General features: G+C 50.5%; 1 protein-coding gene across 4 annotated transcripts in view; it reads right to left on the bottom strand.

The window, feature by feature from the left end:
- CTIF (cap binding complex dependent translation initiation factor) overlaps positions 1-16,764 on the bottom strand; it is a 210,071-nt gene that overhangs the window by 13,482 nt on the left and 179,825 nt on the right. For all 4 annotated transcript variants that reach the window (XM_064176803.1, XM_064176801.1, XM_064176804.1 and 1 more), the window contains one exon: positions 15,369-15,524. In XM_064176803.1, the coding sequence (XP_064032873.1) occupies positions 15,369-15,524 (156 nt within the window). The remainder of the gene's footprint in view (positions 1-15,368; positions 15,525-16,764) is intronic.

Raw genomic sequence — 16,764 nt, forward strand, 5'->3', positions numbered from 1 at the left:
CAGGAAGCAGAGTCCAAGGGCATAGCCACAGATGGTCATCAACCACCTGCATCACTGCAACAACCTGAACTCAGGATCAGAAAGCTGTGACTTAGTGCCATGGTCCAGTTGATTGGATAGGGCTGGGGATAGGTTGGACTGATGAACTTGGAGGTCTCTTCCAACCTGGTTGATTCTATGATTCTATGAGTGTTTTTCTGCATCTTCCTAATCATAACCATGTTTCCAGCATGCTGCAAGGCAGGGGTCTGGATCTTCCCTGAGGTGTAGGCACTAGCTGACCTCTTCATGCTGGGACAGGAGGAGATAAAGAAGCCCAGTTTGCTGTCTCTAGTCTGGCAAAGACACTGAACTGCTGCTGAAGGCAGACAGCAAGAGTTGCATGGCAAAGACCCTTCTGCCTGAGGTCCTGCCTCCAGTGTCCTCACCCATCAAAGACGTCTTGTATGTACTTACCAAAGGGTGTTCATCTCTACCTGTGGCTGCCCCATGCCTGCACCAGACACCTCAAAGCAGTGGTAGGGTTGCTTCAGCAGAAGCTCCTAACCTTCATGTCAGCCCTGAGAGCATTGCAAGGCAAAATGGTGCCAACCTTCAAGGCAACCACAAAACCATGGAGCACCAGCACTTGCCTTGACCATAAACCTGAACCTAACCAACTGCTCTTGTCGTTTGCAACCTAATTCATGTTTACTGATGACAATATTTTAACATAAACAGGCTCTGCCCATTAAATCAGCACTCCCACACTGGAATTATTACCTTATTTAACTATTTATAGCTGCTCCTCCCTGCTGCCTGCATCTGCCCTAATCCCACTATGGGCACCATCCCTCTTCCACCAGGTTCTCACACAGTTCGACCTGGCTGCTGAATGTGGAGGAGGGAGTGGAAAAAGAAGGCTGAGGCTCACATCTCTCTGGGTTTAACCTGTAATCTACTCCCCAGTCCTGCGCCAGGCTGGGGCCGTCTGTGAGACCTAACTTTGCACTGCTCTGCAGCTGGTTTCCAGCGTATTGGGCAAAGCCAGGCTGTGAGAGCAGCAGTTCCTGCTGGAAAGCAGACAAAGAGTCTGCTGAGTTTCCTCAGAGAGGAGGCTGCCTGCCAGAATCTGCCCAGCCAGTCATACAATACCCAACCTTGCTTGCAAAAGGCTTCTTGCTTTTTGTTTCTGGCACTAGGAGCTTTGCAGACCTGGTGGAAGACATCAGGCTCCTCTTTCAAACTCCAGTGTCCTGCTGAGATTCAGAACACTGGGCAAAGGTCCTCTGAGAGGCCACTGTGGGCTTCAGCAGCTAAATGTTTTCCTAAGCAGCCCAAAATAAATTGTAGGGCCTACCCCTGCATGTGGTGAGGGAGCTGCAGAACCTTACATGGTGGGCTCTTGAGTGAAACCGGTCTCTGTAGACCAGCCTTCCCCAGGCTCTGTGGCTCCAGAACCTGTTCTTTACATCTTTGCAGGTATAAGCAACATAAGCACCATGCTGTGGGCATGTAATAGCAGTTGACGGGCCAAAGAAGCTGCAAAACTTCACCTGTGATTCATCACGGAGAGAACCAGATTAGTTCTCCAGATCAGCAACAGGTGGACAAGCAGGTAGTGCAGAGCCCCAGTGCTCCTCCAGAACAGCAACAGGTGGACAAGCAGGTAGTGCAGAGCCCAGTGCTCCTCCAGAACAGCAACAGGTGGACAAGCACATGGTGCAGAACACAAAGAGCAAAGGAAAGAGCTAAGAAGATGGGATGCACAAACCCACAACTAGTGGGGTTTATTATCTGCTTTCTGAGATCATCTGGGGTGACGAGGAGCTGAAGTGCTTACTTGCTATTTTCAGGGGTGTCCAAGCCATGAGAAGGATCTAAGAACTTGCTCTACCATCTCTTATCACCAAACCATGCTGGTTTAATTGTGTGCTTCTGTGGAGCTCCCTGGGAGCTGGAGTGGGAGCAGCCCAAGGCATACTTTACCCTTCCCAGAAGCAATGGTCTCTCTGTGCCAAGGCAGGGTACCAATTACTCTGTATCATATCGCTTCCAAAGTGACAGATAAGCAACACTTGCCACCAACTACCTCTCAGTTTTCTGATGCTCTGGTGACAACTCCAGTGTGAAAGGGCAGAAAGCTTGAAAACATCCACCTAAAGTCAGGTGTCTTGAGCTCCAGTGAAAGCTGGACAGACTGCAGCCCATGCTTGCCACAGCTCCCCAGTGGGCATCATCTCGGGTTCATCCACCCAGGAGGCAACATGAATGGACATCCAGAAATGCCTCAGGTGTGAAGCTCCAGCCTCTCAGCCACTCTGTGGCCCTTGCCCACAGGTATGCTTTTCATCTAACATGCAAGCCAAGAGGAGGTGCCTGCTGGGATTACCTCTGTGGAGCATGGACCAGATCGCAGAGGAACCGAGGTGTTGCAAACACATTAGTCAGGTGGAGCAACCAGCTTGCTGGTGTGAAATGAGGCAATGGGAGCACTAAGTAATTGGCTGCACTAAGAAGAGTATGGCTCAGCAGGTTGAGGAAGGTTCTGCTCTCATTCTGCCCTAGTGAGTCCACAGTTGGTGTACTGTGTCCAGCTCTGGGCTCCCCAGCTCAAGAGAGACAGGGAACTACTGGAGAGAGTCTAGTGGGGAGTATAAAGATGCTTCCAGGCCTGGAGAATCTCTGGGAGGAAGAAACCTGAAAGCTTGGAGAAGAACAGCTCCAGAGGAGATCTGATCAATGCTCAGCAAGAGGTAAAGGGGATTGGACTATTCATTCGTGTCCAGAGACAGGACAAGGGCAACAGGCACAAACTGGAACCCAGGACGTTCCATCTGACCAGGAAGAGAAATGTCTGTGGTGTGAGTGTGCTGGAGGCTTGGAGCAGGCTGCCCAGAGTGGAGTCTCCTTCTCTGGACATTCCACCTGGATGTTGTGATCTTGGGTAATCTGCTCTGGGTGCCCCTGCTTTAGCAGTAGGGCTGGACTAGATGATCTCCAGAGGTCCTGTCCAATCCCCACAATTCTGTGGGTGAAAATGAAAACACAGATTTGGAAGAAGTTAAAAATAGAGCTGCTTGTGGCATTCAGAGCTTAAGTAGAATGAACATATTCTGCTTGAAAGGGTGCAAGAGAGAGAGGCTACTTCCAAGTCCTATTTTTCACTAAAGGAGCCCTTGGGAATGGTCATGATGGACTTTGTCCAGCTCTGCAATCAGAATCACCACAGATACCTCCTTTAAGGGGACCTAGAAGAAAGCTGGGGACAGACTTCTGAGTTGGGCCTGTTGTGACAGGACAAGGGGTGATGGTTTAAACTAAATGAGGCAGATGCAGACTGGATAGGAGGAAGAAATATTTGGCACTGAGGGTGGTGAGACCCTGTCCCAGGTTGCCCAAAAAGGTGGGAGATGCCCCATCCATGGCAACACTCCAGGGGAAGCTGTCTGGGGCTGAGCAACCTGTTCTATTTGCAGATGTCTCTGATGAGTGCAGGGGAGTTGGACTAGAAGAGCTTTCCAGGTCACTTCCCACGCAACCCATTCAGTGATCCTTTGAGCATCCCTTACAGCCAGACATGGCCTGTGCTGCCCTGCTGACAGGGCTCTGCAGGCATTCTTGGTGGTCTAATGGACCACAGTTGGAGAACTCCTGCCCCAAAAACCTCCTGCAAGCACTGCGGTCTGCTAGATGAGTCCTCCTGGGAGCACTAGGCAGTTCTGGTGCACTTCACAGGCTCTCTGCAGAAAGACATCAATAGCAATTTTCTGCTCTTCCAGTGGCCCCTTATCGACCTAACTGTCTCAAGCCTTTATGGAAGATGTCTGAGAGAAGATCCATGGGAGTGCCCTGCTGCTCTGCATGGGCAGAGTCACACACTTCTCTGAGCTACAAGCAGTTGCTACAACTCCACTTTTTCTTATTGTCACAAGGCACAGGGTGGTGAAAGCAGCCAAGAGTGGGGGAAATGCAAACGAGGGTATGTGGGATGAGTAATGACAAAAGACTCCACCGGCAAGGCCAGTTGCAGACTTTCTAGAATCTGCTCCCATCAGAAGTATCAGTTCTTCAATCCAGGACAGCTGGGCTGATCTTGCACCCACCAACAGCCTGTTCCAGTTGCACCCTCTCTAAAGGGGCACTAAGTCCCTCTCTGGAGTTAGGGAAGTCAGGAGAGACTCTAGAGTAGAAAGAAGTGAGCTACTGAAAACAAAAGCCCTTTGGAAGTCCAAAGGTGTAAGTGGTATCTTCTCTGCCCACTCATTTGACTCTGAGGGTGGCCAAACACAAACTTTTAGTGGAAACCTTTCCCTTACAGAGGTGCCCATGATGATGTCTTCACAAGGCACAGGCCTTGCCATGCTCTATAAAGTTTTATATTTTTAGGTTCCAAAGCCCCAGCTGAGCTGGGAAAGCCAGGCTGCACTGGGCTGTATCCATTATCAGTGGTGATTCTCTCTGCAGAGCCTCCTCTGAAGGTCTAGTTAAGTCTTCGAGTCCACTGAAGATGCACAAGGTACCACCAGTCCATGCAGCTCATCTTTTCCCAGCTGCATGACCAGAGTGGCTTGGTCTCAGTCTGGGTGAGACCATGCTGACAGCAGCTTGCACTGCTACATCAGGAAAAGAGCATCAGCATGGACTACTGCTGGTGCTACAAGCAGCTGCCTCGATGAGGAGGCTCTGGGCTGGAGCTGCTTATGCCAGCATGGCTGCATTGAGAGCTGTGTCCATAACACGACCTGAGACATTTCGGGCAGCTTGAAAGAGTTTGGTAGGTGGCACCTACTCCTTTTATAGTGAAGTGCTGCTCTCAGATGAGGAAAAGACCTCTGCTCTCACCCAGGCAGGACTCCCTGGGAGGATGGTAAGAAGAGATTAGTTTGTTTGTTGCACGGAGTTAACCAAAATGTTGGTTATCCTCCGTGTGAGGCTTCTGAGGAACTCGGAGATACTTAACAGCAAATTTAATTAAGACCAGAGGAACAAACCCCTGCACCCAGTCATGGGAAACTCCTCCTACTGCTTTCCACTGCAGACCAGGGAAACCATGAAACATGACTCCCTCCCCGAATCTGGAACAGCTGAAGGGATTCCTGCGAAGATGGAAACCATTAAGAGGCAATTACTGCAGACAATGCTGAAGAAAATCCGGCCACTCATCAGCCTGGATTCTGCAATCCAACAGTAGCCCTGTGGTTATGCATCTGCTGGCTGGAGGTGGACCTCCGAGACCCGAAGGTAGGTGAGACAGACTGACAGAGCCATGCAGTCTGTGCGCACAGGGAGATCGAGCCACGCAGACGGCCAGCTTCATCCTGCCAGGCTGGAGACATAATAACCCTGGGAGAAGAGGATGTGATCTCATCCCAAGGGTCCCGGGGAAACACAAAACATGGAAAGAAACAGCGGCGAGACCATCGTGCCTGATTGTGCCGGGCTCCGCCCTGGCTCGCCGGACGCGCTCGGCTTTTCCTGGCTCTTCCTGGCTCTGCGGAGGGAGCGAGGCATGGAGGCAGACACAAATAGTTGTGTTTACATCCCATGGAAAGGGCTTTTGGGAAGTAACAATGCCTGGTACGGAGGGCGAAGAAGGAAAACAAAGCCACGCGAGGAGAAGGGACCATCCTGTGAGATGCTATCTGGCTTCATTTCTTTATCTGCCCTAATTGCTTCCTCTGCCTTCTCAGAGGGGCCCAGAGAAACAAGGGTGGCATTTCCCCTCCCTATCAAAAGGATGCCATCATGGTTTTAACCCTGGGACAAAGTGAGTCCTGTAGCTTTCCAAGAACATAAGTTCCTGCACACAAACTGGTCAGCAGAGCAGCTGGCCTCAAGGTCATCCTGCAGCCCTCTGGTCTGTCCTGCTCCCAAATCCATGGGACATCCATGCCTGCCAGAGGCACAGTCCTAGAGACAGGCATGTGCCTATCCCTGCTCTCTGCAGATACTTGCTCCCACATGTAACCTCTTGACGTGGTTCAGAAGGTCCACATCCCCCCACACATTAGTGTATATCCTCCTCTAGTGTAGGCTCCAAATCCTACACTTTTCTTCCAGTTCCTCCAGGTCATTACTTCTGCTCTTTTGGATTTCCACATCACTTCCCCACTTGTCTTGCCGTCCTCACTTGAACTTAGAACATCCACGACCTCCAGTCTCCTTTCTCCCTCCTTCCCTAGCATCCCTTTCCCTCCCATCTCTGCAACTCTCATCCTCCCTTCATCTTTTCCCTCTACAAACCACTGCCCAGTTTGTCCTGGTGCTACTAGTCTGGAGACCAAAGCACTGGTGGGGAGGGCAGGAGCGGACTTGAGAGATGTCATTTGCAGTGCTGGGGCCAGTTCTGAAGTCCTCAGCACAGCACAGACAGGGACCCGTTGGAGCAGGACCAGAGAAGGCCACAGCAATGCTGGCAGGGCAGGAAGGGCTCTGCTGGGAGGCCAGGCTGAGAGAGTTGGGCTTGTTCAGCCTGCAGAAGAGAAGGCTCCAGGGAGACCACCTTCTGGTGGTCTTCCAGTGCTTACAGGGACTGAGAAGAAAGTTGTGGATAGACTTTTCTCAGGGCCTGTTGCAATAGGCCAAGGAGTGATGGTCTGAACTAAAAGGAGGAGGAAAAAGTGAGACTGAGAGGGTGGTGAGAGACTGTCCCAGGTTGCCCAGAGAGGTGGTAAGATGCCCCAATCCCTGGCAGCATTGCAGGTGAGGTTGTTTGGGGTTGTGTGCAACCTGCTCTAGCTGCAGATACCCCTGGTGAGTGCAGGTGGACTGGACTGGATGACCTTTAAAGGTCCTTTCCAACCCAAACCATTCTGTGATTCTATCATTCTATGAAGCAAGGATTGATTTTTCTCTGGTCAGATCTGGCTGCCTGGAGCTACCTGGGTGGAAGAGGTAGGTGGAGTGTAGTCAGGATCTCTCCTCTGTGGTATCTTTGCTCATTCAATAAAGGAAGAATTTTCTCTCATTCTCCTAAGAGAGTAATCTTAACCCTCCCAGCATCTCATTATGCACTTACTCTACAAAGGCCCTTTTTTTTTTGCCCCAAAATAGGCTGATGCCCTGAGCAGCCTGATCTAGCTGAAGGTGACCCCACTGACTGCAGAGGTGTTGAACAAGCTGACCTGTGAGGGTCCCTTCCAACATGATGCAATCTGTTAATCTGTGATGATGTTTTTTTAAAAATGAGAGTGGTTCTAAGAAAGAAAGAAAGAAAGAAAGAAAGAAAGAAAGAAAGAAAGAAAGAAAGAAAGAAAGAAAGAAAGAAAGAAAGAAAGAAAGAAAGAAAGAAAGAAAGAAAGAAAGAAAGAAAGAAAGAAAGAAAGAAAGGAGGAAAGGAAGAAAAAAAGAAAGAAAAAAAGAAACCAACCCAAACTCCAGGTTAAAAGATACAATTTTCTTTTCCAACCAGCACCACCCTCCTTGCTCATCCGCCTGCAGCCGGGAAGGTTTTCCTCTCTCTTCCTCTGAAGGAGACAGTGAAAAGGCAGTGCCCTCTTGAAGTTTAGACGTTAATTACCCTGCTAGAATATTTTGCTAAATTACCCGGCATGGCCCCAGGAGATAACAGGCACTAGGAGGAGGGAGGGGAGTGGAAACCGGTCTACAGGCTGCACCGCAGACCCAGACGTGGGGGAAAGGCAATTAGACAAGGACTATTCATCCTCCCTCCACCACCCCTCCAGGCTTTCAGTTAGCAGCCTGTACCAAGGCAGGGAAGCCATGGGAGCATGCCAGCACTTTTTGAACGATGTTGAAAGAGGACCAGCTCTGCCAGCAAGACGAGGTAGGAGGCAGCTCCTGCAGAGGAGTAACTGTCCTGCCTGCTGCCAGACTGATGGGTCTGCTCCCTGTTGTCTCTGTGGGGGTGATTCATCACTCCTGGGTGTCCATAAAACTCCATAAAAGCATCTGTCTTGGGTCAAGTCATAGAATCATGGAATGCTTTGGGTTGGAAGGGACCTTAAAGATCATCTAATTCCAACCCACACCCCCACAAGACTAAGTTGCTCAAAGTCTCATCCCGCTTGGCCCTGAACACCTCCAGGGAGGGGGCATCCCTGACCTCCCTGGGCAACCTGTTCCAGTGTCTCACCACCCTTTCTGTCAAGAATTTCTTCTTAATCTCCAGACTAAATCTGCCCTCTTCCAGCTCCAAGCCATTGTCCCTTGTTCTGTCACTACAAGCCCTTGTAAAAGTTCCTTTACAGCTCTCTTGCAGCTTACTTCAAGTACTGGAAGGCAGCTTTAAGGCATCCCTGCAACCCCAACTCTCACATCCTCTGCCCATAGTGGAGGTTCTCCAGGCTTTTGATCATCTTTGCAGCCCTCCTCTGGACCCACGCCACCGGCTCCATGTCCTTATTATGCCATGAATATCATAACTGGACATAGTACTCCAGGTGGGGTGTCACTGAAGCAGAGGAGCAGAATCACCTCCCTCCTCTTGCTGGTCACGTTTCTCTTGATGCAGTCCAGAAAATAGCTGCCTTCTGGGCTGCCAGTGGCCACTGCTGGGTCATGTTGAATTTTTCATTAACAGACACCCCCAAGTTCATCTTCTTAAGACTGCTCTCAAGTCAACACCCATGCCTCCCCTATGTATGGCAAAGCTCAAGCACCAGTTCCAGCACTAGTAACCCCCTCCAAGCTGGAGGTACCTCCATTAATTGGTCCTGAAGCCACAGCTTCCTGCATGAAGCAGTTTACTTAGTCTCTGTGACAAGCTGCTTCCTTTGATCTGCTATGAAACTGCCCCAAAGGCTCCATCTGATAACCAAACCTGCCCCAGCAACTTGCAGGCACTGAGAATGGGATGGTGCTGGAGCAAGGCTGCTCCCTGGCACCCCTGGAACCCAATGCACTTGTGCAAGTGGATTCACTTCATACAATCCAACTTGTATGAAGTTGGTGGCCAACATTTGTGGAACACTGGAACAGTTTGCTCAGGGAGGTGGTTGGGACCCCATCCCCAGAAATATTCAAGGTGAGGCTGGACAGAGCTCTGGGCAACCTGATCTAGTTGAGGATGACTCTGCTGACTGCAGAGGGGGTTGGACTGGATGGCCTTTGGAGGTCTCTTCCAACCCAGACCATTCTATGACTCCATGACCGGTAAAAAACATGGCTCAGAGGGTTGTGGTTGCTGGGTTGCAACCCAACTCCACCTGGAGGCCAGTGATGAGGAGTATCAAGGCATCTATAAGGTCTAGCAACCTTATAGGCGAACTGGAGGTGGTGAGGAGCTCTTGTGAAGTTTGTGGATGACACCAAGTTGAGGGAACCACTCACTGGGCTTAAGGAGTTGCAATCCACAGAATCACAGAATGGTAGGGGTTGGAAGTGGCCTCTGAAGATCATCTCATCTACCCCTACTGCTGAAGCAGGGGCACCCACAGCATCTTGCCCAGGATTACAATGGCCAGGCAGGTTTGGAATCTCTCCAGAGAAGGAGACTCCTCGCTGCACAGCCTCCAGCACCATCACACCAAAGAATTCTCTTCTCCTGTTCAGATGAAACCTCCAGCTCCAGTTCGTGCCCATTGCCCCTTGTCCTGTTGCTGGTCACCACTGAAAAGAGTCTGTCCTCATCCTCTTGCCCCTACCCTTTATCTCTTGCTGAGCACTGAGAAGATCCCCTCTGTGACTGCTCCTCCCCAGGCTCAACAGCCCCAGGGCTCTCAGCCTTTCCTCCTCACAGAGATGCTCCAGGCCCCTTAGCATCTTTGCAGCCTCTGCTGGACTCTCTCCAGTAGTCTGCTGTCTCTCTTGGACTGAGTGGCCCAGAACTGGACACAGTGAGTATTGTAGGGCAGAGTAGTGTGTGGGTGGAGAATCCCATCAACCTGCTGGCCACACTGCAAAGGGACCTTAGCAAGCTGGAGGAAGGAGTAAAGAGGAACCGCAAATGTTAAGCAAGTCCTGTGCAGAAGAGTGCAGCACTATGGGCAAGGGGTGGGACAGGGCCATTATGGGGTTGAGAAGGGACAGAGCCCATCTTGTGCTGCTGCCCCTGTGGGACGCCAATCAGTAAGGTGCCCTGAAGGGACTACAGTGACATGGCCATCTGGCATCTTCTCCAGCTTTAGGCCCAGTTTTTCCTGCTCCCTGCTCTGCTGCCGTAGGCAGCTGCTCAGGTTACCTGGCTGCAGAGCCAGGTCTGACGGCAGAACGGCGTCATGAAAACAAACAGCTGCATCCAAAGCAGCACTCGACACCCAACACCTTGGCTGGAAGAGGCTCCTCCTGGCAGGAGTCTGACAGGAAGGTGGCAGTTCCCAGGCCCAGAGGCACCTCCCGGGTTGGCATCCCAACAGCATCTGCTGAGAAGGAGATTGAGACACAAAGAGAAGCCAAAGCTGCTGACACCACTCGTCTGTCCCAGCTGCTGCAGAGCCTGGCTGTGGCTCCAAACTGGCTACGATCTTTCCCTCCTTGCAGACTGTAGCCACTGCCAAGAGCTGGGTCAGGTCCCGCAGGACCCAGTCCTAATGCTTCTCCTCAGCAGCATCAGGGAACAAACCGGGGAGGGCAGCAAGATGGGCTGGCCCATGCCAACCCTGCTGACACACAGGCAGCCATGGGCAGCATGGAGCTGGATGAAGAACAGCCAGCTCTAACCATGCTTAGGAAAGAGCAAGGAAAGTGGTGGTATTTAATACCTTCATGTCTTCAGCAGCCATGGGGCATATGTTGCACCAGGCATAGGATTATGGAGTGCTCCTGCCCCACTGACAGTTGAACTGACATTTGCTGGTCCATGCTCTTAATTCCACCCTTTGCTAAAGGCCACAGAAAAGAAATAGCCAGGCTGAAAGTTCCTTGGTTCTTCTCCTGCTTTTATCTGGTTTTGTGGGATGTGCAACATGAAGTATTGTTGGAGATTGTGGGCTTCTGTGTTTGGACATGGAGCAGAGACTTTGGGGGTGGTGAGGATGTCAGCATGTTCTCATCTTGTTCACTCCCTGCCATCCTGGAGGGGCAGAGGGAGATGTACAGAGACAAATTTGGTGGGGTTTTGCAAAATGAAATGAGGTCTGAGTTGAGAGCACAGGGACTGCAGGGCTTGGGGAAGACAGTGGGACATACTTCTTGCTTAGACCATCGATCACGGGAGCCAGGATAACTTCCCAAAGCTGCCAGAAGCGTGTGCACTGAGCTGGATAGAAGACTCACAGGGGAACACGGTCACAGGGGAACAGCACCACTGGTTCCATGTGAGTACAGACAGGGTGGGAGGCAGGCAAGGGCCATGCCCATGGTGCCCTGGCTGCAGCACAGCCATTCCTGGGTAAAGGCTTTCCATGGGAACAATGCTTTCTTCCAGCTTGCCCTCAACTCCCCAAAACTCCAAGGGAGGAAAACTCTTTCTTTTACTTCTAGTCAACTCCTCTGCTTTGTTACTATTTTCCCTGACTCCTTAGGTCTGATGGATGCAGTAGACCTCTGGTTCTCTTCAGCAAAGGGGCTTTCCTCTGCTCACTTCCTTACTCCAGACCACCTTCAGTGTTGATCTCTGGGCTGGGCTTTGGCATTCTGTTTCTCTTCTCAAACTACACACCGTTATAAACAGAAGAACATGTTTCACAGAACCCCAGAAACACTGAGGTTGCAAGAGACTTTTAAGACCATCAAGACCAGCACTGCCAAGTCCTCCACTAGGCCATGTCTCTCAGCACCACATCTACATGGCTTTTCAAACCCTCTAGGGATGGGAACTTCCCCACTGCCCTGGGCAGCCCGGGCCAGGTCTTGTCAACTCTTTTGGGGAAGTAAATTCCTCGTGTCCAACCTAAATCTCCGCTGGCACAACCTGATGCCATGTCTTCTTGTCTTAGCACTTGTTCCTTGGCAGAAGAGACCAACCTTTACCTGGCTCCAAACTCCTTCCAGGGAGCTGTAGAGAGACAGAATGTCTTCCCTCAGTCTCCTTTATTCCATGCTGAATAAGCCCAGGTCCCCCAGCTGCTCCTCAGAATATTTGTGCTCTAGACCCTTCACCAGCTTTGTTGCTTTTCTTTAGACATACTCCAGCTCCTCAAGTGTCCTTGCAAAAATGGGTCCAAAACTGAACCCAATACTCAAAAATGCAGCCTCACCAGTACAGGGGTACAATCCCTGCCCTGGTCCTGCTGGTCACACTGTTGCTGACAGCAGCCATCTGATACAGCAGTCCAAAGCTCCACCCAGACTCACCATGCGCTGTCAACCCATTGTAACAAGAGTTGGACTCATCTTTTACTTCTCTTGGCAAACCATTTGTTTGCCTAAAATCCCGATGTTGACCCCACCAGACCTCATTGTGAAGACGCTCTCCACTTGTCCAAATCTCACACCAAACCCTGAGAATGGTTCTGGAAATTAAACGTTTTGATTTTGAGGGGGATTCAGCTCTTGTGAGATGAAGTCATCATGCTGGATATTGTGATAGCCCCTTCCTTCTCACTCCACCCTGTTTTCCACCACAGAAGACAGGCACAGAGGAGGATGCAGCAGTGCCTCCAGGGATCTATTTGTTGGCTTCATTTTCTTCCCCCAGCCCACAACACCAACCCATCCACACCTATCAATAAATAACACTGCTGTTGCCACCCCGTTCCTCAGCCGCATCCCAACTCTTCCTCGCCGGTTCACCCAATGCTGATGTCCTCTCTGCCATCTTTGACTTCCTCCCACCCAGCCCAGTTCCACAATTGACTATGGTGTTAGTAAGCTTTTATGAGGGAGGAAAGAAGCTGGAGAGATGAAACTTTGCAGAGGGAAAGTAAGAAACATTCCTGCCTCAGTCATCAGGCAACTTTCCCCTTCCTCTTGCTCACTCCCTTGCTGACCTTTGGCTGAGTCTGACCAAGCTTTAAAGGCAAAGAGAGAAAGGAAAAAAATCCAAAAAGCAGAGAAACTAAAAAGTAAGAGGAGCTGAAAGGACAGGTAGAGGGAGAGATGTTATCTTCCCTCTGGTAATGACTTATGATCAAAGGATGAGTGGATGGAGGTATAGGGAGCTAAGTGTGATTGTGAGCAGCACAGAAGGGGTGCCTAAAGGAGGTGTTAGGGGCAAGGGGCTGAGGTTGCACATATGTGCTGATCAGCAGCTAGGGGACAAAAACCCATGAGGAGTGCTACTACACATCTGGAACGTGCCTCTGAGGCAAGTGAAGATCCTAACCTTACAACCCCTTCCTGCCCTGAGACACATGCCTGTGTGCTTCAGGAAGCTCGCCAAGGGATGACCATTCTGTGGTAAGGGAATTTTCACCACCTCGTGGAGCATGGGGCCAGCCTATGCAAATGGAATCACAGATTTGTTTTGGTTGGAAGAGACCTTTAGTATCACCAACCATAAACCCAGCACTGCCAGTTCATCACTACACCATATTCCTCAGCAACACATCTACACAGCCTTTCAATTCCTCCAGGGATGGGGACTCCACTCTGTGTTGGACAGCCTGGTCCAGGCCTTGACAGTCAGTTAGGGATGAAGTTGTTCCTTATGTCCCATCTAAACTTCTGCTGGTGCAACCTGAGGCCATTTTCTCCTGTCCTATCACTCATTCCTTGGCAGGAAAGACCAAAGCCCATCTGCTCCAGCCTCCTTTCAGGGATTTGTAGAGAGCCAGAAGGTCTCCCCTCAGCCTCCTCTTCCCCAGGTTCCTCAGCTGCTCCTCACAAGACGTGTCCTCTAGACCCTTCACCAGCAACACTGGTCTTCTTTGGACATGTTCCAGCATGTCCCTGTCCTCCCCTGGGTGCATTTTGAAGAGCTCATCACCACCTCAGCTGCTGTGTCTGCAGCCTGGATTCAGTTCTGGCAAACATCTCAAAGCCTGTCACCCTGTCACCACTGACAAATAGGTGGTCCTGCTGTGGGTTGGCCCTCTGTGTAAGGATTATTTGACAGCAGCAAGACCAAAACCCATCCTAGAGCTATGGAAGAGGGACACTGTGAGTCACAATCCTCAGGAGTGAGCAGTCACAGATCAATTATTTTGGGCAAAAGAAGTGCAAAGCTCAGGCTCACCCATGTCAGCTGAGCTAAGCATCTTCTCTGACAAAATGACACCACAGGGACCAAGTTGTCCCATTAAGGAATGGGGAGATGTCTTTTTAAGGAGCAAATTTATGCATAACTTCTTGATCTAGTTACCAGAAGCTTTTCATGGAGTTGTCCTGTAGCAAAAAATATCCCTGATATGTCAAACCCACGACCTTCTGTGCACCTCTAGATCACCACCATGTCTCCAAGCACCAGCAAAGTGACATGATGGACCACGGTGGCATGGTAAGGGCAGCCAGGTGTGGGCAGGGAAAGATGCTGGCAGAGTAAGGGCTGTGCTGTGTCACGACTGCAGTGGGTAGCGGAGAGGCACGGCGACTTTGCTAGACACCATGATCTTTCCATGCAGCAGTACGTGTAGGGTGACACATGGTGCTGTGGGCAGAGATTTTGGGGAAGCTGGGCTATTCTTAGTATCCCTCTCCCACCTCCTCCTCTGGGTATGTGTCTCTCATCACGATGCCTGGAGTCTTCCTCACTGCTCCAGTCACTGTCTGTGAATCCTACCCATGGCACTACCATGAAGGCAAAATGTTTGTGATGAGTTGCATTCAGAAACAACTTCCCATGGGTGGAGAACACTCAGAATTTTCTTTATCCTTCCCTTGCAACCAAAGTTTGGTGGAGAAATTCTTTTACAGGTTATTCATGAGCCCAACAGAAGCACTATGGACAATCTGAGATTCACAGCTCCAACTCTGGGCAAGGAGCTTTCTGAGGAAAGTCTTCTACAGATGGCAGCCAGAAACAAACCCATCTTTAAAATAAGGTGGGGGAAAATCTTTTCCTGCTCCCTTGAAAACTAACACTTGAGTTGCCATTTTTGTTCATCCTCACTGACAATTTTCCCCCATGAACCATGGGGAGCTCAGGCTCTGAAATCAGCTTAAGCTGTGAAATGTCCCCAGCCTTGGTGGCAGGGCTGGGTTTCTGCTTAACTAGATGGAGAGTGAGGGCATATGGGACTTCATCTCTCTCCATCTTCCCTCCTTTCAGTTTGTCTCATCCACCCAGGTGGTTTCACCTGCTTTTTAGAACCTTTTTAAGCCCACCGGTATGGACCTTTGTAGCCCCAGGATTTGCCAACTCGAACTTTGGGTTTGCAGTCACACCTGTTGGACTTTGCAAACCCTCGAGCATGTGGTTTGAGCCAGCAGCAATACAATATGCAGGAAAAGCCAAACGTCCCTGCGGACACAGGTGCTGCTTTTGAGATGAGAACTGATGCTGGCTAAGCCAACCTCTAGGAATCACAAAGCAAACATCTACAGATTGTGGGCACTTCACCACTGCAATGCAATGGTTGAGAAGGACAAACTTTGAAGACATTTACCTCCCTGAGGCAGGTGTAAATGGGGCAGACAAGGACTCGAAAGGGCTCTCCAGTGCTGCTCCTCATGGTGCCAAAGACTTCGCAGAGGAAGGTGATGAAGCCCAGCCAGCGCTCCACATCCTGCTGCTGCAGCTCCTCCCGCATGGTGAAATCCTTCTGCAAGAGGGACAGAGACAAGACGCTTCATCAGAAAAACCACAGTGCCATGGGAGAGGCAAAAGGCTGTCTAGAGAGAGAAGTAGGAGGAAACAGAAACTCAGGGTGGGGGTAGGAAGACAGACAGACAGGCAGACTGACTGACTCTTTAGTAACAGTGGGCAGATTACTCAATGCACGCCAAAGTGGCTGGAATTTCAACACAGCCAAGCCACCAGAAAGCAGGTACAGTGGAAACATCACCAACCCCTGCAACAACTGTCACAGCTTGCACTGGAGATGGCATCCCCTGGGCCCTGCCCTCTCCCGCTGACAAACATGAGGACAACCAAGATGGATAAAGAGCAGCAACAAAGAGGCTAAATGAAATGCAGAGGGAATGCAATGAATTCTGGTGGCAATGGTGGGCTTGGTGGTCCAGGTGGACCTGGCAAGCCTATTAACTTCAGTATCTTCAGCAGACTCAGCATCAGGAGCACCTTAATGGCCTGGCTGCTCTCTGCAATTTCAGGCTGGATGGGGGTCTGGGCAACCTGATCTAGGTGAAGATGTCCCAGCTGCCTGCATGGGTTGGAGTAGATGACCGTTAAAGGTACATTCCAACCCAAACCTTTCTCTGATTCCATTCTATGTTCTCACAATACAACATCAGACTGGCTCCCTGCCTGACCAGAAGATCAAGGCAGCCTGGGCTTGGCATTAAAAGGTCACCCTGCTCCTGAGCTGATGGTTGCCATGACCAAGGATTATCTGAATGACGTGATTTATGGAGCAACATCAGGAGGAAGCACGCAGGGAGATACTCAGTCCTGCAGCTGGGGAGAGAAAAAAAACTAGATTTGCCCAAAGGCTGGATGTGAGAAGGGTTGTGTGTGTTGGGAGTGTGTGGCAAAGAGCACAGGGCAACACAGAAAAGCGAACAGACTCCTTCCAGAGGATGACACCAGAAAGTGCATCACACTCAGAGCCAAGAGGAGCTCCTGAGGCTTTCAGAGATGCTGCAGAGCTTCTTGCAAGATGTCTCAGGTGACTTTGCTTGTCTGTCTCCATAGTGACCTCTCCTTGGTATTGAGTTAGACACTAAGCAGTGGGAAAGTAAAGAACAGGACAAGTTGGTTCTAACCACCATGCACTCCCAGAGTAGCTTGACAACATCTGAACAGCTAAATAAATCCCCCTTAAGTCTTTTCCAACTCTGTTTATTTCTGCTGCTTGAGACAAAGGTTTTTGCTGCTGTGAA

This window comes from Pogoniulus pusillus, chromosome Z, assembly GCF_015220805.1.
Source record: "Pogoniulus pusillus isolate bPogPus1 chromosome Z, bPogPus1.pri, whole genome shotgun sequence".
NCBI classification, from domain to species: domain Eukaryota; kingdom Metazoa; phylum Chordata; class Aves; order Piciformes; family Lybiidae; genus Pogoniulus; species Pogoniulus pusillus.